The sequence below is a fragment of the Cololabis saira genome, chromosome 1 (assembly GCF_033807715.1).
Source record: "Cololabis saira isolate AMF1-May2022 chromosome 1, fColSai1.1, whole genome shotgun sequence".
Classification (NCBI taxonomy): domain Eukaryota; kingdom Metazoa; phylum Chordata; class Actinopteri; order Beloniformes; family Belonidae; genus Cololabis; species Cololabis saira.
Genome location: NC_084587.1, coordinates 18,174,835 through 18,198,213, shown reverse-complemented (window position 1 = coordinate 18,198,213; position 23,379 = coordinate 18,174,835). Strand labels below are relative to the sequence as shown.

Sequence of the window (23,379 nt, the reverse complement as noted above, 5' to 3'; positions counted from 1 at the left end):
ATTCCATCACATCACCCCCATCCCACAGCAGCTCCATTGGCTCCCCAGTATGCCAAAGAATTAACTGTAAACTCCACCTGTTCACCTCCAATGCCATCTATGACCTTGCCCCACCTTATCTGTCTGACCTCCTCCAGATCACCTCTCCATCCCACTGCCTCGGATCCTCCTCCTGCAGCCACCTCACTGTCCCCTGTGCCCGCCTCAGCAGTGTTCAGTCGACTCTCTTCCCATCTTTAAATCCAGGATCAACACTCACCTGTATAAGATATCCTACTCACTTTAAGTCCAACTACAATGTCCTTCATTTTTCTGCTACATGCTGATTTAACAATTGTTGTTTTACCTGTAGGATGTAAAGTGTCATTGGGTTAAATGAAAAGCTTTATAAATAAAATGTTGTATTATTATTAATCATTTTTCAATCAGTAAATAATGTTTGTGAGAGATTTCAATCTGGTTTTAGGGTGAACCACATCAGTGATCTTAGGTGTAACCTGGACTTGCACAAGACTTTAGTCATAGTACTACTGGATCTAAGTGCAGCCTTTGATACAGTAAACCACTCAATCCTTGTAAATAGAGTTATACACCTGGTTGGCGTCTCTGGCACTGCTCTTAACTAGTTCAAATCCTACTTTACAGATAGAATGTTTCTTGTAAGTATGAATACACGCTCCTCAGGGATCAATGAAATAAAATGCGGTGTTCCCCATGTCTCATTTCTACGGTGGCCGACAAGGGCCAAACGCACTGCAACGGCCTAATGCGTCTCAGTTAAGGAAAACGGCTTCAAGTACAGAAACGATTCAAATTCACAAATTCAAAACGAGGTACAAAAAGAGGAACGTGGTGCAAATGAAAAAACGTGCTGCAAAAAACAAAGACAAATGCAGCATCATCAAACGCACTGCAAATAGAGAAACGATGCAAAGCACAAAACGATATAAAACAAGAAACCATCTTCAAAAGAAAAACGCTTCATAACCGGTCACTAAGTGCTCCAAACCTGCAGGGGGCGCTCTCGGCCGAGACCGAACAGCTGACTGAATCACAGTGTTTACGTCCATGGTTTAAACATACAGCGGGAACGGTAATGTGATTTTTATCTGACTAGATTTATATACGATGTTTATATCACTGTACAACGCTGTACATTGTATCATCTGGTGTAAAATATAATAAAGAAACGTTTCGTAATGGATGTAAACACTGTGGTTCAGTCAGCTGTTCGGTCTCTCTCTACATCCCGTGTGTCTGTCCATTGAGCTGTTACGCCGAGAGCACCCCCTGCAGGTTTGGAGCACTTAGTGACCGGTTATGAAGCGTTTTTCTTTTGAAAATGGTTTCTTGTTTTATATTGTTTTGTGCTCTACATCGTTTCTCTATTTGCAGCGCGTTTGATGATGCTGCATTTGTCTGTTTTTTGCAGCACGTTTTTTTCATTTGCACCACATTCCTCTTTTTGTACCTCGTTTTGATTTGAATTGTTTCTGTACTTGAAGCCGTTTTCCTTAACTGAGACGCATTAGGCCGTTGCAGTGCGTTTAGCCCTTGTTGGCCACCGTACATTTCTATGCCTGATTATTTTATTTTTTTTAAATGTATAGATGTCATTAGGAGATATGGCATTAATTTTCACACCTATGCTGATGACACACAGCTGTACAATGGCATGTCTCCTGAAAACACATGGCTAATTGATGACCTTTTTAAATTGTATTTTAGATATTAAATCATGGATGGCAGAAAACATTTTGTTATAGGTCCTAAGGCTAAGAGAGAGAAACAGTATGTGCACTATTTTTGAAGAAATCTGATCCAGTCAAGAATCTAGGCATCATTCTTGATTCAGCTTACTTTTATTCCTTATGATAAGCATGTGGTTAAAAGAGGTTTTTAATCATTTTAGGCATATACAGTAGCCAGAGTCCACCTGTTTCTCTCAGGCCAACACAGAGATGCTGATGCATGCTGATAATAACTGATAATAATCAGTTCACACCTTCAGCTTCTTCAGAACTCGGCTCATTGCGCTCATTGCGGGCTTACATTACACTGGTTTTAAAATCACTGCAATTGCTCCCCCAAATCTTTCAGGATCGATTTTAAGGCACTTCTTATGGTTTTTAAGTCTTAATGGTCTTGCGCCTTCTTATCTTACTGATTTGCTTATACTGCACCCCATGTTTGAGGAACAACCTACCAGAGAACCAGAGGGCTGCAGAGAATGTAAATGTTTAAGAACTAACGGACACTTATTTTACCACAATAAAACAGAAAGTCAAATTTTAACAACAAAAATGGCAGACTTAGAGTCCTCTGCAGTGGGAGGGCTGTTGACTCCAGTTATTATAGTGATGCCCTGTGATGGTCAGCCCTTCCCTGGGTTGTGTAGGGGTCTATACATACGTCCACAGAGATGGTGTTTGATACATTACCCCGCCCGTGGTGGGTTGTGGCTCCCTGCCAATCGGCCGGGCCCCTGGATGCACAGCCGCCTCCCAATGCAGATGCATCCCTGTGACAGTGTGATAGTGTTCATTCACTGGTTCTTCTGTTCCCCGGCAATGTTTTCCATGAATTTCTCTTAAACGTTGATTGTGTTTTATCATTGATAGTGCTTGAGGTTGGTGGGGAAGAGGGAGGGTGGACGGGTGGGATCAACTGTTAAACCCTTTGTGCTGCATTTTCTTATAGCATTTTGCATAAATATCATATGCATATTATACGTATATTGTATATTATTGTATATATATAGAGAGAGTCTATATATATATATATATATATATATATATATATATATATATATATATATATATATATATATATATATATATATATATATATATATATATATATATATATATATATATATATATATATATATATACATATATACACACACACACACACACACACAAACACACACACACACACACACACACACACACACACATACATGTAAAAAAAAAAAAAGATAAAAGAATATAAAATGCTACATTTGACAATTAAATATTGATATTTGATGCCGGCAATCAGTTCTCATATTGTACAAATATATTAAGTTATCAATATGTTGTCCCCCCCCCCCTTTAAAGCACAGTGTGCATAAGAATTTTATCATGATAAAGTAATGCTAACAGTTGTAATAAATAGATCTGTGCTCAAATGGAAACTGGAAAAACTGGAAAAACAAACTTTTTAAAAGAACACCGTAGGCAGGGTATAGCACGGTTTTGAATTCATGTTAAGGAGGTGGATACTAACATTACAACATATCTCGTCATTCCTGCATGTTTATCTAAACGGTTATCAGGACATTTCTTGTTTTACAACTTTTAGACCAATTACAGATAAAAGAATTTAAAAAAAATCCACCTTGTGAGAAGTGTTTGCGTTACATGTCTGCTTCTACTTTGCTGTCCATCTGTTCAGCCACAAACTCTAGAGGCGGTGATTAAAAACGATCGCTGTGTCTTTTCTGTTGGACTGAACACAGCTCTAAGTCATTAAAGCCAGTATATTTCAGATAAATTAATGAAAGTAAAAAATAATGATCACTCTTTGTTTGACAGCATTTATATTTGTGACTTAAAAACTCTCAAACCCTGACATAATTCCTTTACTTTTTCAATGGGAATCTTGAAAACTATGTAATTCAGTGAGCTGTTTAGACTAGCAGGATATGGTGACATCACAGAAACAGAATCAGAATCAGGTTAGAGTAAACAGTACAGCCTTCTCAGCCTTATCTCCACAAAATCCCACCAAATGTTATGCAGATAAAGGTGAAGTCATGCAGACCTATAAGATGTATTTCAATTTAAAAGAGTTGCAGCCTCTTGGAGGATGGGGATCAATTTAGATACTTCCAAATCAGGGACTTCTTTGAGAAGGAAATAAAACCAGATCTCCCCAAGGAGCTGAATAAAGTGACTGTGACACTGGGTAATGCGTATGAGAGCAATACAGGTAGAGTGATCTCAACATTGTACCAGGGACTTGAAAAGAACAGGGGAACCTCTACGCTGTATATTAGAGACAGATGGATAAAAGAAAGTAAAATAGAACTGACTGAAGAGGAATGGTTTAACATCTGTGACAACCAGCGAACCACCACCAGCTCCAGAATGTGGAAAGAATTCTGCTGGAAAAATATAACCAGGTTTTTTATTACACCTAAGACAAAAAACAAATTTACAGCTGAACAACAAACATGCTGGAGAAGGTGTGGGGAGCTGAATGTAGGGCATACGCATATTTTCTGGGAATGTGTGAGAATAAGAAGGTACTGGAATGACGTATGGATGGAAATGAAAAATATGCTGGGGTATGAACTACCAATATCATGTAAGGTTCTGTATCTGTGTGCTTTCACGAGTGAAGTTGTTTTATTTGAAGACAGATATCTGGTGAAAATTCTGTTAGCTGCAGCAAAAAAAGCAATAACTAGGAAGTGGTGCAAAGAGGAACCTCCCACACTGAGGAACTGGTTGGACATTATAGAGGAGATATACAATATGGAGAAACTCACACACATACTGAGACTCCAGCAAGCTCAATTTAACAAGAAATGGGACAAATGGACATCATACAAGGCTCGCAACAGAGACACCAATACAGAGTCTGAATGAAACCGGAAAAGCATGGATGATGTATCATGTGAATGTATATACCACTGACACTGACAATGTTCTTTGTGTGTTTTCTTGTCTGCAAAAAATCAATAAAATTTGAGTGTTAAAAAAAAAAAAAGAGTTGCAGCCTCTAATGAGGGGGTGGTTAAAGCCTGCTGGGACGAACAAACACTAGGTGGAAAATAAACTGATTTACCGCCGTGGCATTTAATTTAAAGCATGCCGCAGACAAAAACAGTTCAGTTAAAAAAAAGTGCACATTTTTACTCCTTAAAACAGCAGCTGAGGGAATGTGGTGTGAAATCACTCCAATGTATCAGTGTCAGCTGCCAAAGTACACTGTCCAGGTTTGTGTCAACACATCACGGTGGGTAAGCTCAATGTGCTTCATAAAAATAAACTGCTGAAAGCATGGTAGTCTGACTGGGACAGGTGAATGATTAACCTTTATTCCCTCATCCTTATGTGATATGAACATCCTGTGTTGTTACATCACCAAAGGAAATGGGAAACAATGGGGACGGCTATGTTAACATAGAGCTCACTAATTAAAACAAGCAACAATAAAGAAAAGTTTGGTTTAGTTTTATTTACTCCTCTGAAAAACTACCAAACTTGTACATACCTTTTTACCAGTACTAGATTATGGAGATATTTTGTACATGAATGCTTCTGCTAAATGTCTTCATATGATCGATACTGCATATTCTGCTTCCCTGAGGTTCATTACATATTGTAAACCATTGAAACATCACTGTGAGTTATACTCTCGGGTTGGATGGTCTTCTCTGGCTACCCGAAGGCTCAGTCATTGGTATAATTTTATATACAGGACTGTCTCAGAAAATTAGAAGATTGTGATAAAGTTCTTTATTTTCTGTAATACAATTAAAAAAACAAAAATATCATACATTCTGGATTCATTACAAATCAACTGAAATATTGCAAGCCTTTTATTATTTTAATATTGCTGATTATGGCTTACAGTTTAAGATTAAGATTCCCAGAATATTTAATTTTTTGAGATAGGATATTTGAGTTTTCTTAAGCTGTAAGCCATGATCAGCAATATTAAAATAATAAAAGGCTTGCAATATTTCAGTTGATTTGTAATGAATCCAGAATGTATGACATTTTTGCATTACAGAAAATAAAGGACTTTATCACAATATTCTAATTTTCTGAGACAGTCCTAAGACAATGCTTGGTCTGCTGCCGTCTGCTCCTTGATTGTACAGAGAAGTCCTGGTTCTTACTGGTTCCGTTCACAAGAATACCTGTTGCTTTCTGTTCCTTTTGCCCGTACTGAACTGGGTAAAAGAGCCTTTGCTCCTTCAGGCTGGAACACATTACAAAATGACTGGAGGCTAAAGGCTCATTTATGGTTCCGCGTTACACCAACGCAGAACCTACGGTGTAGGGTACGCGGCGACGCGCACCGTACGATGCGCGTCGCTGCGTACCCTACGGCGTATGTTCTGCGTCGATTTAACGCAGACCATAATTCATGCTTTACAGTAGGGCTGGGCGATATATCGAGATTTTAATATATATCGATATATTTTCAAACGCGATATCGTACGAGACAATATCGTTTATATCGATTTATTAAAATTTTTTTTTTTTTTATGATTTTGATATAGCTTATTTTGTGACAAATTGACTTGAATGTTTTATTTGAGATTTGCACAAATGTTTTGTTATTTGCACAACTGTCAACCTCAGTGGAAAAGTCTATTATAAGAAGCATTTTTATTCTATATATGCAGGCAGTTTATTTTTATTTCATTTGTTTTATACATTTTGATATTGTGCAGACCTCTGTTAATAAAGGTACCTGTGTGACATTTGGCACGTGGCTTTGTATTAAAACTGGTTAAGGGTTTGCCTCAGAAAAAAATTAAGCTAACAGAGATGCTATGCTATAATGCTTCGGGGGAAACCCCAATTATGTCACGGAAAAATATCGATATATATCGAGTATCGCCATTCAGCTAGAAAATATCGAGATATGACAAATGGTCCATATCGCCCAGCCCTACTTTACAGGGTTCATTTCTTTGAGTACTTTTAAATCTAAACTGAAAATACTTGAGGCCGACTCCAATACATGTACCTGTTTTTGTGATTTTCTTGCTTTTTTTACTTTTATTTTATTTGCATTTTATCTGTTGGTGTTTTAAGGATAAGGAAGGATAAGGATAAGGATAATCTTTATTGTCTCTCTTGAGAGAAATTTGTCTTGGACAAAAACTAGAGACTCAAGGCACCACATATATAACAAAACATATAAAATCACAATAAACAAAAACACATCGTCATATCCCCCCGCTCTTTGCATGCCCCCTAGCAATGTCCTGAAAACACCTCTACACAAAATAATACCTTGCTACAGCAACATTATTGCACTTCCCTCTACACATATAGCAGCATAATCCTAGGCATCAACTCATATTCCCTGTGCAGGATATGATTTGGGTCTGAGTTTTATCTGTCATTTGTAACTCTGTGTAACTATGTGTTGTAATTGCTGCTGCCTATCTTGGCCAGGTCTCCCTTGGAAAAGAGGTTTTTAATCTCAATGGGATCTTCCTGGTTAAATAAAGGTTAAATTAAAAAACAACACAATTACCTCTTTTATCTAGAAACGAGTAGATTCAGCAGGAAACTGAAACACTCGTCACGACAGGTCGTCCAGTTCAACGTCTGACTTCGTTGCTAGGTTACGGCCAGAGTCCGGCAGCCGGCTGAATCTGCTGAGTCACGTTTACCTCCACCCCCTCCCCGGGCGTTTGAGCCGTGCTGAATCATGTTAAATCAAAACGCGTGATTTAACCTTTAAAGCCAACCAGTGTCGCTGTTGCTGTCCGAGCAGGTCCACGGCAAAAACAGCTGAGACATGATATCGAAACAGTCATATCATTTTACACCTCAGTACTCCGCTGGGGACGCTTTGACACAACAACATAAATGTTACCCAACAGTACAAACTGCTTAATTCAGTGATTTCATGTTTGCATCTTTAAGAAAACAAAACAAGTTCCTATAAACTCCTGCTTAAAACGACTTTTAGCCAAAGAGGATATGTTTATCAATAAATCAATCTATCGATAGCGTCCTTATTTTTTTTTTCTTTTAATCTGAAGTCATCTGATTATGACCTACATAATCACCCGAGTGCAATAACCTGTCTCTTTGAAAGTGCAATAACCTTTGCCCGCTAAATACCTCACGTATTTTTTGCACATGTAAATATTACCCGTTTTTTTTGTGTTTACTATTTTTTCTCTTGTACATTGCTCATTTTTCTACATTTTATATTGCTCTTTATTTATTTATTATTTAGCTATTTATTGGTTATTTCCATTTCAATTTTTTTGTATAAACTGTTGAGCGTGTGTGTGTTTGGCTGCTGCACAATTGAATTTCTCCTCTGGGAGATCAATAAAGTATTCTATTCTATTCTATTCTATTCTATTCTATTCTATTCTATTCTATTCTATTCTATTCTATTCTATTTTATTCTATTCTATTCTATTTTATTCTATTCTATTCTATTAGCTGCAGGAATGTTTTTGGGAATCCTCACATGAACTGACACACATATTGACATTTTTCCTTTAATATTCACTGCCAAAATGAACAACACCAGGGTTCAATAACTAAGGGCAGACTTTTCCCAGTGATAAGCATGACTTAAATAACCAACATTTTTTGTCTGGAAAAAAAGAAATCTAGTGACAAAATTACATTTATTAAATCAGAATTTATAAATCCTGATTTGCACAGACTGGTTCCTGGTTCCCTGGTTCCCCGGTTCCCTTGTTCCCTGGTTCCCTTGTTCCCTGGTTCCCTTGTTCCCTGGTTCCCTTGTTCCCTGGTTCCCTTGTTCCCTGGTTCCCTTGTTCCCTGGTTCCCTTGTTCCCTTGTTCCCTCGTTCCCTTGTTCCCTGGTTCCCTTGTTCCCTGATTCCCTGGTTCCCTGATTCCCTTGTTCCCTGGTTCCCTTGTTCCCTTGTTCCTTGGTTCCCTGGTTCCCTTGTTCCCTGGTTCCCTTGTTCCCTGGTTCCCTTGTTCCCTGGTTCCCTTGTTCCCTGATTCCCTGGTTCCCTGGTTCCCTTGTTCCCTGATTCCCTGGTTCCCTGGTTCCCTTGTTCCCTGGTTCCCTTGTTCCCTTGTTCCTTGGTTCCCTGGTTCCCTTGTTCCCTGGTTCCCTTGTTCCCTGGTTCCCTGGTTCCCTTGTTCCCTTGTTCCCTTGTTCCCTGGCTCCCTTGTTCCCTTGTTCCCTGGTTCCCTGGTTCCCTGGTTCCCTGGTTCCCTTGTTCCTTGGTTCCCTGGTTCCCTTGTTCCCTGGTTCCCTTGTTCCCTTGTTCCCTGGTTCCCTGGTTCCCCGGTTCCCTGGTTCCCTTGTTCCCTTGTTCCCTGGTTCCCTGGTTCCTTGGTTCCCTGGTTCCCTTGTTCCCTGGTTCCCTTGTTCCCTTGTTCCTTGGTTCCCTGGTTCCCTTGTTCCCTGGTTCCCTTGTTCCCTTGTTCCCTGGTTCCCTGGTTCCTTGGTTCCCTGGTTCCCTTGTTCCCTGGTTCCCTTGTTCCCTGGTTCCCTTGTTCCCTGGTTCCCTTGTTCCCTGGTTCCCTTGTTCCCTGGTTCCCTGGTTCCCTGGTTCCCTGGTTCCCTGGTTCCCCGGTTCCCTGGGAAAAATGTACCCAGAACTCCCGCTGGTGGAAACGCTCCTATAAGCCGTTGCCTTTGTCTACTCTCACATGTTATGCAACTCTATCTCTGCATAAACTCCTTTTGTCAGACTTATCAGTGATCTAACAATGTGGTTGAACTTGGCAAATGTTTTTTGTTGCAGTCATTTGTTCTTAGTCACTGTTTAAACTCGCCTCCCCAGATCCCGAGTCATGTTTCGGGGTCGGCTCCTCCTCCTCTCAGACTCAACTTTGGAATCTGAGGCTGGTTTTCCAGTGACTGGGACTTCCTTTCTCTCCCGTGGTCCCTCCCTCCCTCAGCCCTCTTCGAATTTGCTGCATCATGTTAAGCAATACCCCCCCTGCCTGGTTCTGCAGAAGTTGCTATCGTCATGTTTAGAGTCTGAGCTCCAGTTTCCACAGTAGGTCGGTGGGAGGAGACTGAAAGCTGGCTGTCCTATAAAAGAGGAAGAGGACTCGGGGAGCTCAAACCGCACTGGATACCCAGAGAGAGGAAAGGGAGAACAAAGACCACACTACCCAATCTGACTTCTTAACTGGTGAGTAAAACTATATGATTATTTCACACCCTCTATAAATGTACTCACCATGATAAAAGAGGATTTCTTTTCTGCAAAAGCATACCTTTTTAAAACGTTTTTGTTTTGCTTCAGGGTGACAATGGAAGCAAAGACAGAGACCCAAACACCACCAGAGCAGCTGGTTGACAGGTCAGAATGAACTGCTGTGATTTATTTATTCATTTATTGCTTCTCTAAGCCCTCTTTTCTGCAAACAAACATCTCTCTCAAACAAACAACATTTAGTTATAGCAGAATGCTTAAACTTGCTGCATTGTTTCAGCATCTAATGGAGGACTTCTTCACTTATCCTTAATTTTTCTGACAATTGTGTGAAATTGTTAAATTGTTCCAGTTTCAGTATTAAAAATTAATTTTGAGTTAAGCTCCAATTTGTATTTATTAAATGACACACTGGATCTTCAGTTAGACCGGAAAAAAAGCAGGATATTAATTATGATCTTCGCTAAGAAATGCATACTTTTACTTTGGAAAGATGATTCCCCTCCAACTTTCAAGTTTTTTTTGGATCAAATTTCAGTTTTTTTACCATTGGAAAAATTAACTTTAGAAAAATACAACCGTGCTCATATTTTTCAAGAATTTTGGTTCCCATTATTCTCAAAACTGGATAATTTTTCCAAAGGGGACCAATGAGTATTTTATTTTCGAACTTGTGCCTTATATGTATGTATGTTTGTATGTATATATGGGTATATATATATATATATATATATATATATATATATATATATATATATATATATATATATATATATATATATATATATATATATATATATATATATATATATATATATATATAGTTTGATATCGCTGTTGCTGCCATTATATATTTTTTTATTTATTTATTTATTTATTTTTTAATATTTATTCAATTTTGTTCTCCCTTAATGTATGTTTTTTTTTTTTTTTTCCCTAGGGTAATTATGGGGAGGGTAGGAATGTGGGTATAATAGAAATCATGCATGTGAAAATGTGAATTGTGAAAATTATTGTGAAATAAAAAGATATAAAAAAAAAAAAAAATTGTTCCAGTTTCACGGTTTGTGTGTGAAACTTGTTTGCAACCTCCGTGCTGATTGAGATCATTTCTCTTCTGTCAGGGACCTGTCTGAACAAATCAAAAAGGTGACCAAAGACAGTCACGTCCGAGCAGAAAACACAGAAATGATGCTGAGCTTTCAACGGGGACAAGTAACACTTCAACAGTATAAGGTACCAATAAACTGCAGGGATGAAATGTTGAGATCATCTCACTTTTAAAAGGATGCTGGCTCTTTACCTGACGCCGCCTCCTCCCCCTCCCTGTTTCCAGCTCCTGCTGTGCTCCCTGTACGAGATCTACCGAGCTCTGGAGGATGAGCTGGACTCCAACTCCAACCACCCCGGCGTGGCGCCCATCTACTTCCCGGCTGAACTGGCCAGGCTGGAGTCCGTCGAGAAGGACCTGGAGTTCTTCTACGGCCGGGACTGGAGAGAGAAGATCGTCGTTCCTGCCGCCACTAAGAGATACTGCCACAGGATCAGACAGGTGGGTCTCATTTCACATTTAGCCCTAGGCCTGTGTTGAAAAAATTGATTTTCCGATTCTAAATCGATTCTCGAAAATCGAATTCGATTCTTCTAAATTTGAATGAAGTTTATTCAGTCATTGCAACACAAATCAACACCAAAAAAAACATTGTACACAGCATTAATATTTCATACAAAACCAAAAAAATGTGTTGAACAATAACTAAAAAAGGCATAGGCTGAAGCAAAATGCTTATAAAAGCCTATCCTATCGTACCAACTTTCTATTTTTGGCTACCGACCTCCAGAAAACCAAAAAGAGAATAGAAAAGCAAAGAAACAACAAAAGGCAAAGAAACAATAGAAAAGCAAAGAAACATTAACAGCTAGTCAATTGCACTTATAAGCTTCAAAAATAGCTTTACAAACCATTTTCTTAAATACAACAAAAGAATGACATGTTTTTAAATTTATGTTGGCATCATTCCAGAATTTAACTCCAGTGATGGAGACACATCTCCTTTTCATACCTTTTTTAGCTATTTGTACTGTGAAATTGCAGACACCTCTAAGATTGTAACGAGTCTCCTGAATTGAAAAGAACCTCTGTATTGGGTCAGGGAGCATTTTTGATTTTGCTTTAAACATAATTTGCATGATTTTAAAATAAAACAAATCATAAAATTTAATAACATGAGAATTTAGAAAAAGTGGCTTTGTGTGAGCGTAGTAATCAGCCTTATTGATGATACGTATGGCTCGTTTTTGAAGTTTTATTATTGAATTTAAGGTGGTTTTAAAGGTGGATCCCCACAATTCCACACAGTAAGATAAATAGGGAACAATCAATGAGTAGTAAATCAAATGCAAGGCCTTGGAATTCAGTATATTTCTGGATTTATATCAATCAAATCAAGAATAATGTTGAGGTACAATTTTGAGAATTGTATTTCAACTTTATTCTCGACATCTCGTGGGAAAAAATAAAAGCGATTTCATACGGCCTCTGTTTGCTCCCTGGATCTGTTTGATAATTCTGCCCCACATGATGTTTCTGAAAGCAGTTCTATCAGCATTCTGGGAGGTGATTAGTCCTTACAGCATCATTAGCTGCCAATACTTGCTTTTGAATCTCAATATAATACTAATATGTTGCATAACTACAGTCATATAATTCAGACAACAGCTCAAAAAACAATTTTAATAACACAAACCCAAATCAATATCGGAATATCGAATCGGATCAAATCAAATCCTGATAATCGATTCTGAATCTTAAGAATCGGAATCGAATCGATTCTTGACATTTGAATCGATCCCCAGCCCTATTTAGCACATAGACCGTGAATATAATTCTCTACCAGTGATACTGAGTTGATCCTTTTCTATCCTGTGTGGTTTTATTTCAGATTGGTAAAGAAAGCCCTGAACGCCTGGTTGCCCATTCGTACACCCGTTACCTGGGCGACCTGTCGGGAGGGCAGGTCCTCGGCCGAATCGCCCAGAAGTCCATGGGACTGAAGGGCAGCGAGGGTTTGTCCTTCTTTGCCTTCCCCGGCGTTTCCAGCCCCAACCTGTTCAAGCAGCTGTACCGCAGCCGGATGAACAGCGTGGAGCTGACGGAGGAGGAGAGGAACGGCGTGCTGGAGGAGGCTGTCAGGGCCTTTGAGTTCAACATCCAGGTGAGGACGAGAGAGAGAGAGAGAGAGAAAAATGCCTCAGATTTTAAGCTTTTAAGGAGAATATTAATGTTCCTACTTCCACTTGTTTTGCAGGTCTTTGATGATTTACAGAAGATGCTGACCGTCACTGACAATAATCTCCAGGATTCCTTACCAAAGTCAAAGCCAGTACATGCAAAAACACTACAGGTCCCGCTCGGCAGGATGATGCTGGGATTCCTCATCGCCCTGGTCTCTGTCACCGTGGGAATGTATGCTTTGTAGAGACTATTATTTTTACGTGAAAGACCTTTCTGAGAAACTATTGACCGCCTCCGAACTGGTGACCCGTCCAAAGCGGACCCGGCCGCTGGCACCAAGACGGCTGGGACGGACTCCAGGACCTCCGCGACCTCAGACGGAAAGAAGGAGGTGTTTAAAAGAAAAGTAGGGCTTTATATTGATATGGGTTTGTGATTTATGTTTTTGAACCCCGCTCTTAAAACACAATCCTATCAAACTTTATATTGAGTAATAAAACCTTGTGCTCTGTTAGTGCAATCTACCTATGAATCACACCCAAACTGCATGTACTTACTTTTTGTTGAATTGTACAGTTTAGTTTTTTTTCTGACGGATCAAAGCAGGTTATATTTTGAATACTGTAAATATGTGAACCTTTTTTGTAATTAAATGTTGTGCCTTTATATTTGCTTGTGTTTTCATTTCATCACATTTAAAGAGAATTTTAAATGCCTTATGAAACCTTTATAACAGTAAGATAACATGTTATTCCCTTTTTTTTTAATGTGATATTGGTTCGATGCCCTTCCGGATTAGTCATGTGGGCTTTGGTCAACACCGTGAGTGACTGAGGCAGTGGGAGGGCAAAGGGATCAATATGATTTGACATTTTAAACTTTGGTCCATCTTTCTTTGGGGAAAATCCCTTGTTTCGTTTGCTGATGAAGTACAATAAATACATGCTTTTCCTCCCTTTCACCAACATAACATAACGCTTGCTCAGTCCAACAGTGTGCCACCTGGCGCTCAATCAAAAAAAGAAAAGATATTTTTAAGTAGTGAACGATACAAGCGTAATGATACTGTATCAATATCGACTGTATCGATACTTTAGTTTCAGATTCTCTCCGGTAGGCTCTGCTCCGGCCTCATCGAGGAGGCGACCTGGTCTGCGTCTACCGCTGTTTTCAGGTCTCGGTCCTGCTGCAGCAGAGCAGAACTCTCTGCAGAACTCAGCGGCCGCTGGGCGGCTAAATCTTCAGGCTGAAAACGACAAAGCTGTAAAAAAACCCAGGAGACACAGCAGTAGCCGACCTATTTATTCCAGCATATGAATAATTATATGAAAGAAAACACAGAACAGCAGTAACAGATTGTAAAGTCTCATTTAAATCAATAGATTTACTGAATTTTGAACAAATATAATGAATATAATACGATTTCAGATTTGATTGAATGTAATTAGCATTATGTTAATTACTACCGGTATATCTAAACAGATGTAATACAGACTTATTTAATTATTTCTTCTTTAGTAATAATATGGGGAGACATTGTCTTGTTTTTTAGTTTTTAAACAAAAACTTTTACAATATTTTGTATTCACCTATACACTAATTTATAATCCAAAGGATATAAGTAACAAAAACCCTAAGAAGCTCAAGAAAATTCCTTCAGATTTAGCAATTTAAAGGAGCTTGAGGCAGGATTGAGGCAGGATTTATTAAAAAAATTTGTATACGTTTTAAGTGTTCTAGTAATAATGTCAGATGAAGCGTTCCAAACCAAAAAGAATGAGCCCTCTAGCGTATCTCTCCGTTGCCTTGAACAGGCTGTGTGCTGCAAAATGTGCTGCAATTCCGGGCCCGAATTTCCCGCGCTGTCCTGCGGATGTGACGTCACATGTCGCTGCATGCGCGTTCTCCCCCTTCTCCCGTGCCGGCTTCGCTGTTGGCTGCAGTACCCCCGACGGCCGTCGTGGTGAAGGGTGGCGCTATAGAGTCTCATTTCTTAAAAGGAGCCTCATGCTCCTTTAATGATGAATCCAGTTTAATTATTCGGTATCATGTCTGTGATCCTGGCTGTGCATTTTCTACTAAATCTCACAGTATCACACACATCACTAGCTGCGAAGTAGTACTACATAACTTATAACACTGGCTTTTAGAATTTGGATTGTGTTTTATAAAAATGGCATGGTATAATTAACGTGCTGTGAAGTAAATACTAACTGATACAATCTGATTTTTTCTTTTTCAGCAGTATCGGTGAGTATTTGTGATACTGGTGTCGGCATCAAAACAACTGCTGCTTGATTGAGGAAGTATTTTTAGATACAAATATTTTGGTCAATACCGAGACCAAATGGTCTGACATTATTATAAATATAATCATGAGTGGGCCTAAAACTGATCTGAGCTGAACTAGACTTCCCAGGGCTGACACGGAGACTGTTTTCAGAGCGGGAGAGTTGGTCCGGTTTTATACAATCAAATCACATTAAGGCAAAAAAAAGGTAAATAAATAAACATTCAGACCTTCGATCCCCTCCAACAGATACCACGCAACGCTACAGCTGCCAGCTGTGTTTTCAACACACAAATGAAGGAAACGTCACACTTATAACATTTGGTATCCACTTTTATTGGAGTTTTATAAGTTTCCTAAAAAAAACACAAAAAAACTTGTTAGATTGTTGTTGTTACAAGCAGCCAAATCGAATTCCAGGCTTCAACTCAGGCCTCTTTCCTATGGCGTTTTTCCATCATATGTGTGCCAGGCTTTTTGCCTTCAAATACAGGTAGTACCACCTCCAGGTAATCATGATCGTCATGGTGACCTGAAGCAAAAATCTCCTGGACTGACCATGACACGACCCTCAAACCAAGACATTTCCTCAGCCGGTAGCTTTGCTTCTGTTTTTAAATATATGCCATTTATTAGGTCCCGTTGCTGATCCCACTATTATTCTCTATTCAGTTGGTTGTCTGAGGTGTCTTTACGTTGCCATTAAGTGGCTTGTCAGAACCATGGCTGAATTGATATAAAAAAAGAAGAATTATTATTGGTTATGTTTTGTTACTGTACCTAAAAATTAGGTTCAAGAAAAAGAATTAAATAAAAACAGTAAGCATTCAGGAGCAATGGAAAAACGCCACAAGACTCACAGCAGAGCGGTGCTGGTACCTGTCGCCTCCTAGAGGACAACTGAAGAAAGACGTCATGTCAGAAATGATTGTACTTCACAGGAATTGGCTTATGTCAAGTTTAAAAAAGGCACTAAGTGCACAGTTAATTAGAAATATCTTCTTATTGTCACTGGAAAAGTAAAAATCTCTAAAATATGAACTCATGCTTAACATTCAAGATACATTCCTCTCTACAACTGCGGCCTCTGTCTCACTTGTTTGTGCTTTCCATTAAAAAGTCTGAATTAGAGTCCCACGGAAAAGTTGAAATCATTTTGTGTCACCAGACTAAGGAACTTCAAGAAATGCATCAAATACTGACAGAAGTCCATCAACACACACACAAATTCAAGAGCTTCAGACTAAAACGAACGGGACAATAGGGTGTACGACTAGAAAAAGTTAACGTTACCCTGACACAGCGATCTTTAATAACCGTTCCAAAACACACACACACACACACACACCTGTGCGTTTGACAAACTCTACAAGCTACAGCGTTTCAGAAGAAAGATTTTCCAAAGTGCTTTTAGCGGGATTGCACAGCATAATCAATCTTTGTAAATGACAGTAAACCCCCTCGAAAGACAGATTTAAAAACATGACAGAGAAAACAAACTAAAGACAAAAGGCAAAGTTCATATTTTGGAAAGGGAAGAAAAAAAAAAAAAAAAACATAATTCACATTTATTAAAGCAGCTTCAGGGGAAAACGGTCCACAAAGCAAACCTTTGTCAAATAAGAGAAAAGCAAAGTCTTAAAAATCTGTCCTAAAGTGGAAATGAAATAATTTCCCTTCACGGCACTGTAAATGTAGAAAGTCATGGGATTTTGTTGCATCATTTTGTCTAGGGAGACTGATGTAATGTTTGTGTAATTATTAGTGGACACTTTATTGAAATATATATTGCAAACCATGGTTTCACTGCAAGACCAAACTCATTTTGTTTCGTGTTTTCATCGGCAGATCTGGTAAACAACGAAACGGATTCAACAACAAAAAAAAGTTCCTCTAGCGCCGCAGCAAATTATTGCACATTACACCTTGAAAAGGTATCCAAATTCTACCGATTACCATATAACTCATGACTGTTAGTTAAAAGTAAGTGAAAAAAATATCACGTTAATGTTTTTACCACTTGCACACCTTTTCTTCATTCACTTCAGAAGGCAAAAAAAGTTGCACAATCCAAGCGAGTGAATATCAGACCTCAGAGCTAATGAATGAATGTACTGAAGCAACAGCCCTTAGCATCTGTCTGCACCATTAAAATATCGGTTTTGACACCACACGACATTGGCTACCTGCTCGAAAGAGAAGGGACGGTTTCGGCTAAAGAAAACAACAGAAAAAAGGTGTAGGCAGGAGCAGCCACCGGGGGCTGCTCAGTTGGTTTCATAAGTGCACAGCAGCGCTGCGTCTACGGGCTCCATGCAGGAGGGGCAGGTGAAGGAGCGCATCAGCCAGGGGTCAATGCAGCCGACGTGGTAGATGTGGAGGCACGGCAAGAACCGGATGGGATCCCCGTATTCAAAATCCATCATGCAAATCACACACCTGGAGGAGAAGGAATTTTCAAATAGACTTATACATTAACAAAAAAAAAAAAGTAAATACATCCTTTGCTTGCACTACATTTATTTAATGTGGCTGCTTGAAACCACTGTATCTACGCTGAATAAACTAGCTTGAATTCCTTCACCTTTAAATGTACTATTTAAACAGCTACAGACGAGATAAAAACACAGCACTTGTCAAGATGGCGCCATTGAAGACTCACTCATTTGCTATCTTTTCAGAGGGGTCAGGGCCTGGGTTAAAGACGCCTCTGGGAAGGTGCTGGATGAGTCCAATGCGCTGCGCAATGCGGATCTGCTCCTCCTCTGTCAGCTGGCTGGCCAGCCGACTCTCTCCCGGCGTGGGATGAAACACTGGGCCTGGTTGGTTGTGCTCCTGGAAAAGAATCAACAAAAAAAGCTATAGGGTCAAAGACGTGACGCTCTCTTTTCTGTCCGATGGAACTTTTTACCTAATAATAAACATAAAAATGAATAAAAAATATAACATGTATGTCTAATACGTTCCTTCTACATGTGCCCACTCTTATTTTATTTAAACATGTTTGTTATTGGTCATTTTCTGCCATCTGAAGTGTGAAAACATCATGTGGGGTGACCGTCCGGCCTTGACTTCTGTTTGGACAACTGGTTTTAAATCACATTAAAACAATTTAAAAATAATACTTGCCCTATTGGGCATACTTTCAAACTTGTTTTAGATTTATTGACAAAGTTATGGAACATTTGTACACACATTTCAATCATAATACACAAACTAATCTTGTCCGAATATGTTCATTGTCTGAATTATCATCTGGGGTGACCATGAAAAAAATACAATTGAGGGACTTTTATATTGACAATCATCTCAAAGAGGATGTTGCATCAGCCGGTTACTCCATGAGGGTCCCAGAGAGACAAGCTGCAGGTCAGTAGTCTCTCTCTCCTTTACAAATAAATCCTCTTTCTAACTGCTGCAGTGTATACGTCACATTTTGATATCATGTGGGGTGACCACCCTAAAACTGTAAATAATTCGTTTTATTTGCAAATCTATATTTTGAAGGTAAATTTGTTAGTGATATGTGGTGAGAAGTAGCTAGCTTAGATCATATAGCTAACTGTTAGCCTGTTATATTTGATTAAACTTGAAAGCATCATGTGGGGTGACCACCTGTCATGTGGGGTAACCAACAAATGGCAATTCTGTATCAAATTCAAAATTGAATGTCTATCAGTTTTGGTTCAAATATAAATTATTGGTTCAAATATATATATGGTTTTCAAAAAATGAAAGGAAAAATGTGTCTATCTTTCTTGAACAGTTAATTTAATTACTGATACTTATTAAAATATAAATTTTGTTATGGAAATCTATTAATTTTGAGATAAATGGTCGCCCCTAATGACGGTTTAAAGGTTTAAAAACACTAAAATACCTTTGTTTGAAGTTTTCACATACATGTATGTGTACACTACATTTCAAATGTTTGGAAAATGGCCAAAAATATCTTTATTTTAAGTATTTTAAAAATGGGCTACTCAAAGGCCTTATACGTCTTTGACCCTATATCTAAACACAATATATACTGTTCATGTGTGAAAAAGTGAATACACGGCAACTTCTTATACTTTTTATTTTATTTTGTAGGAGTAATCACAGCAGAAGAACCCTGCCCACTTATCGGGGGATAGGACCACCACTATAATGGCGCTTTTCTACTAGTACCTACTCGGCCCGGCTTGGCTCCACTCGGTTTGGTGCTTTCCCACTAGGAGTCTAACGTGCAGATTATATATTTTTTCTGAAACTACTCTGCCAAAGTTCTAAGCGTGTGTGAATCTGCAGGGATGAGGATCATCACCGCCAAATCTCAGAACTTTATCCTCAGCTGGACAAGGGTGGAACGTCCCCTTCAGGTTTGTGAAGTGGAGGATTTTAAGTATCTCAGAGTCTCATTCATGAGTGAGGCAAGAGGCCTTAAAATCAGGCCTAAAAACTTACCGTTTACTGAAGCATACTCTTAAATTAAATACTTACCTGCTGTACACTTTTTAACAACTTGTGCGTTTTATTATTTTACCTCTTTTCTTATCATTTTATTTCATTTTATTTGTAATTTACTGTTTAACATGCAGCATCCAGGAGCTGTTCCAAATCCAGGAAACAAATATGAACTGAGAAATGCCGGTTCGTTCAAAAACCAAAAGGCAAAAACAAAGTCAAAAGAACATTGTATTTCTGTAAATGGTGTAAAACTATGGAATTGTTGCGAAAAGGACTTAAGAATGTGTAGTTCAATCCATACCTTCTAAAGAATGTTTAAAATTAAGACTATCAATATAAACAAAATACTGTAATAAACTGTACGGATATATTGTAATTCATTGACACTGTAGTGACTATCTTTAGACTTTAGACCCTTTCTTCTTTTGACCAAACATCTTACTCACTTCATGAATGGTAATGACGACAGGAGAATGTTTACGCATTGAGTACGGCAACAGAACCGTCAACAGAACGTTAAAACGCTGTGTTGCTCCACCGTCACTCGTTTATTCTTTTAACTGACAAAAAACACACAGTCCCGCACTTCCTCCCGCTACGGAAGCCCCCACTGGCCCAAACTACCGAAACCGTTAAGGCAAAACAAATATCAGTAGTGAAATTTAGGTCTTAATCACTAAAGTATAAAATAATAACTCTCAAAACTTAAACTGAAATATATATTCCTTCTCTGTAAACAACAAGGCATATTATGCAATAAAAGAGTTAACTATAAACTATACATGGCGCTTACAGACACCAAATTTCTTAGTGTAACTATTATTACTGGCCTTTTGCTTGCTTCTTTGCACCCACCATATAATATATGATAGTGTAACAGATGTATTATTGCACTGTGTCTGTGTGTGTGTGTGTGTGTGTGTGTGTGTGTGTGTGTGTGTGTGTGTGTGTGTGTGTGTGTGTGTGTGTGTGTGTGTGTGTGTGTGTGTGTGTATTGGTTGTATGATAGTAGGGTAGGCATCACAAGCTCAGGCTTCAGCCTACACCTTTTTTGGTCACATCTTTTTGAGCCATCTCTGTAGTTCCTCTCTGGTTTTGCTGTTTTCCCCATGTGTGCTGGATTATGATGATGGTTGCACCGATGTAACATTGTTTTTTTGGATGACCAAAATAAACAAAAAAAAAAAGAAAGAAAGAAATTGTGTCTTGCCGCTTTTAATGTCAATGTAAAGCACTTTGAATTACCTTGTGTTGAATTATGCTATATAAATAAACTTGCCTTGCCTAAGTTAGAACACTACTCTGGAAATTGTATGAAAAACACCCGTAACCAGCCAGATACATTAAAACAAAAAAATAACCCTCACAAATTAAACTAAAAGTAAGTTTCTGATGACTAGAAAAGGGGAAGCTTGCATCTCTTTACTTTGCTGCTGATGCCCAGGTGGCTGCTCACCAGAGGTGTCAAGTAACGAAGTACAAATACTTCGTTACCTTACTTAAGTAGAAATTTTGGTTATCTATACTTCACTGGAGTCATTATTTTTCAGACGACTTTTTACTTTTACTCCTTACATTTCCACACAATTATCTGTACTTTTTACTCCTTACATTTTAAAAACAGCCTCGTTACTCTATTTCATTTCAGCCTTTAAAAAAAAACTATCCAGTTAAATTGCTCCATCCGGATAGAGTGAATTTGGTTGTGGTTGTTTCAGATGTTCTTGTCCAGTTTTGTTCTTACATCCGTTTCCCTCAGATTCCTGCAACTAAACTTGGATGTACATTCCAATAAAGGTTAGGATAAATGATAACATGCCTCTGAAGTTTGAATTTTTGCACCATAACAATACTTATAGGCAACTAGTAGTCATCATATCTCCTGCTCTCTGAAACACATGTTAATGCTCAATAGTACACATATATGGTTCTTTAATATATTTTCATTATACTAAGATGCATTCATTTTCAATGGCTTTTGTCCTTAATGGCTTTTCCCCCTTACATTACTTTTATACTTTAAGTAGTTTTGAAACCAGTACTTTTATACTTTTACTTGAGTAAAAAAACTTGAGTTGATACTTCAACTTCTACAAGAGTATTTTTAAACTCTAGTATCTATACTTCTACCTGAGTAATGAATAATGAATGTGAATACTTTTGACACCTCTGCCAGCCAGACATATTAAAACAAAAAAAAAACTCACAAATTAAACTAAAAGTAAGTTTGTGATGACTAGGAAAGGGGAAGCTTGCATCTCTTTGGTTCTCTGCTCACCTGCTGCGGGTCTCCAGGTAAGCTGCCGCCCTCAGACTCGTTGAGCAGCGACAGGTCATCAGCGCTCTGTGGAAACAGACAGTTCCCCATCGACCAGCATGAGAGGCTCCTGCTCGGACCTGCAGTCAAACACTCGCCTGGCCTCTAGTCTGATCGCATTCCCTTAGCAATCAATATCCTAATCAATATTATCCGTTGACTTCAGTAGAATCAACAGCAAAGGCGAAGAAACGCGTCTTTTTTGCCTATATAGACGGCTGGTGAGTGTCCAAGGTTTGTTGTTTACATAAAGTAGAAGCCGGAAATGTCTTCTGGGAGAACTTCCGCTTTAGACACGCTCCACGCACCTTCAGAATAAAAGGCAAGGCAAGTTTATTTGGAAATGGAAAGCATGTGAGTTAAATATGAGAGTCACACCAAAGGATACCATGTGATATTTCAGTTTTTCTTTTTTAATACATTTGCAAAACGTTCTACATTTCAGTTTTTTTATATCAAGGTGGGATCCTGACTATCCTTTATTGAGAAATAAAAGGAACTTTCTATGGATTTTAGCAAATGGCTGCAATAAAACAAAGGAGGAAAAATTTAAATGGGTCTGAATACTTTCCGTACCAACTGTATGTATGTATGTATATATATATATATATATATATATATATATATATATATATATATATATATATATATATACATATATATATATATATATATATATATATATATATATATATATATATATATATATATATATATATATATATATATATATATATATATATATATATATATATATATATATATATATACACATACATACTCTTTGACAGCCCAAAAATAGGTCTTGCAATATTCAAAGACAATAAAAAGTGAATACCTACTTGTTGGAATATGGGAATGAATGTTGGAATAAAATACCAACATAAATGTGGTGCCCTTAGACATTCTTTTAACCATTTTATCTTAAATTCCCGTCTTTGTAGTCAAGGCAAGGCAAGTTTATTTATATAGCACAATTCAACACAAGGTAATTCAAAGTGCTTTACATCAACATCAAAAGCGGCAAGACATAATTAGACAGTAAATAACAAATAAAATGAAATAAAATTATGATAAAAGAAGGTAAAATAATAAAAAGCACAAGTTGTTGAAAACTAAAGCCTGAATTATGGTTCGGCGTTAAATCGATGCAGAGCCTACGTCGTAGGGTACGGC

General features: G+C 38.2%; 2 protein-coding genes across 2 annotated transcripts; one reads left to right on the top strand and one right to left on the bottom strand.

Annotated features, from left to right (window-relative positions):
* Window positions 1-9,819: 9,819 nt before the first annotated feature.
* LOC133425784 (heme oxygenase-like) lies at window positions 9,820-13,815 on the top strand. Its single transcript, XM_061716333.1, has 6 exons — window positions 9,820-9,888; window positions 10,003-10,059; window positions 11,037-11,148; window positions 11,249-11,464; window positions 12,855-13,127; window positions 13,221-13,815. Exons 2-6 carry the CDS (start codon window positions 10,010-10,012, stop codon window positions 13,389-13,391), a joined length of 822 nt encoding a protein of 273 aa, XP_061572317.1. The 5' UTR covers window positions 9,820-9,888; window positions 10,003-10,009; the 3' UTR covers window positions 13,392-13,815.
* Window positions 13,816-15,749: 1,934 nt separating this feature from the next.
* LOC133425629 (RING finger protein 11-like) lies at window positions 15,750-22,452 on the bottom strand. The gene is made up of 3 exons (XM_061716319.1): window positions 22,165-22,452; window positions 18,100-18,272; window positions 15,750-17,876 (listed from the first exon to the last, which is right to left on the bottom strand). Exons 1-3 carry the CDS (start codon window positions 22,252-22,254, stop codon window positions 17,705-17,707), a joined length of 435 nt encoding a protein of 144 aa, XP_061572303.1. The 5' UTR covers window positions 22,255-22,452; the 3' UTR covers window positions 15,750-17,704.
* Window positions 22,453-23,379: the final 927 nt, after the last annotated feature.

Coding starts and splice junctions, on each gene's coding strand:
- LOC133425784 (XM_061716333.1), top strand. CDS start 10,010: ATGGAAGCAAAGACAGAGACCCAAACACCACCAGAGCAGCTGGTTGAC. Junction 10,060..11,036: donor CCAGAGCAGCTGGTTGACAG/GTCAGAATGAAC, acceptor CTCTTCTGTCAG/GGACCTGTCTGAACAAATCA. Junction 11,465..12,854: donor ACTGCCACAGGATCAGACAG/GTGGGTCTCATT, acceptor GTTTTATTTCAG/ATTGGTAAAGAAAGCCCTGA.
- LOC133425629 (XM_061716319.1), bottom strand. CDS start 22,254: ATGGGGAACTGTCTGTTTCCACAGAGCGCTGATGACCTGTCGCTGCTC. Junction 18,273..22,164: donor TACCTGGAGACCCGCAGCAG/GTGAGCAGAGAA, acceptor ATTCTTTTCCAG/GAGCACAACCAACCAGGCCC. Junction 17,877..18,099: donor TCTGAAAAGATAGCAAATGA/GTGAGTCTTCAA, acceptor CTTCTCCTCCAG/GTGTGTGATTTGCATGATGG.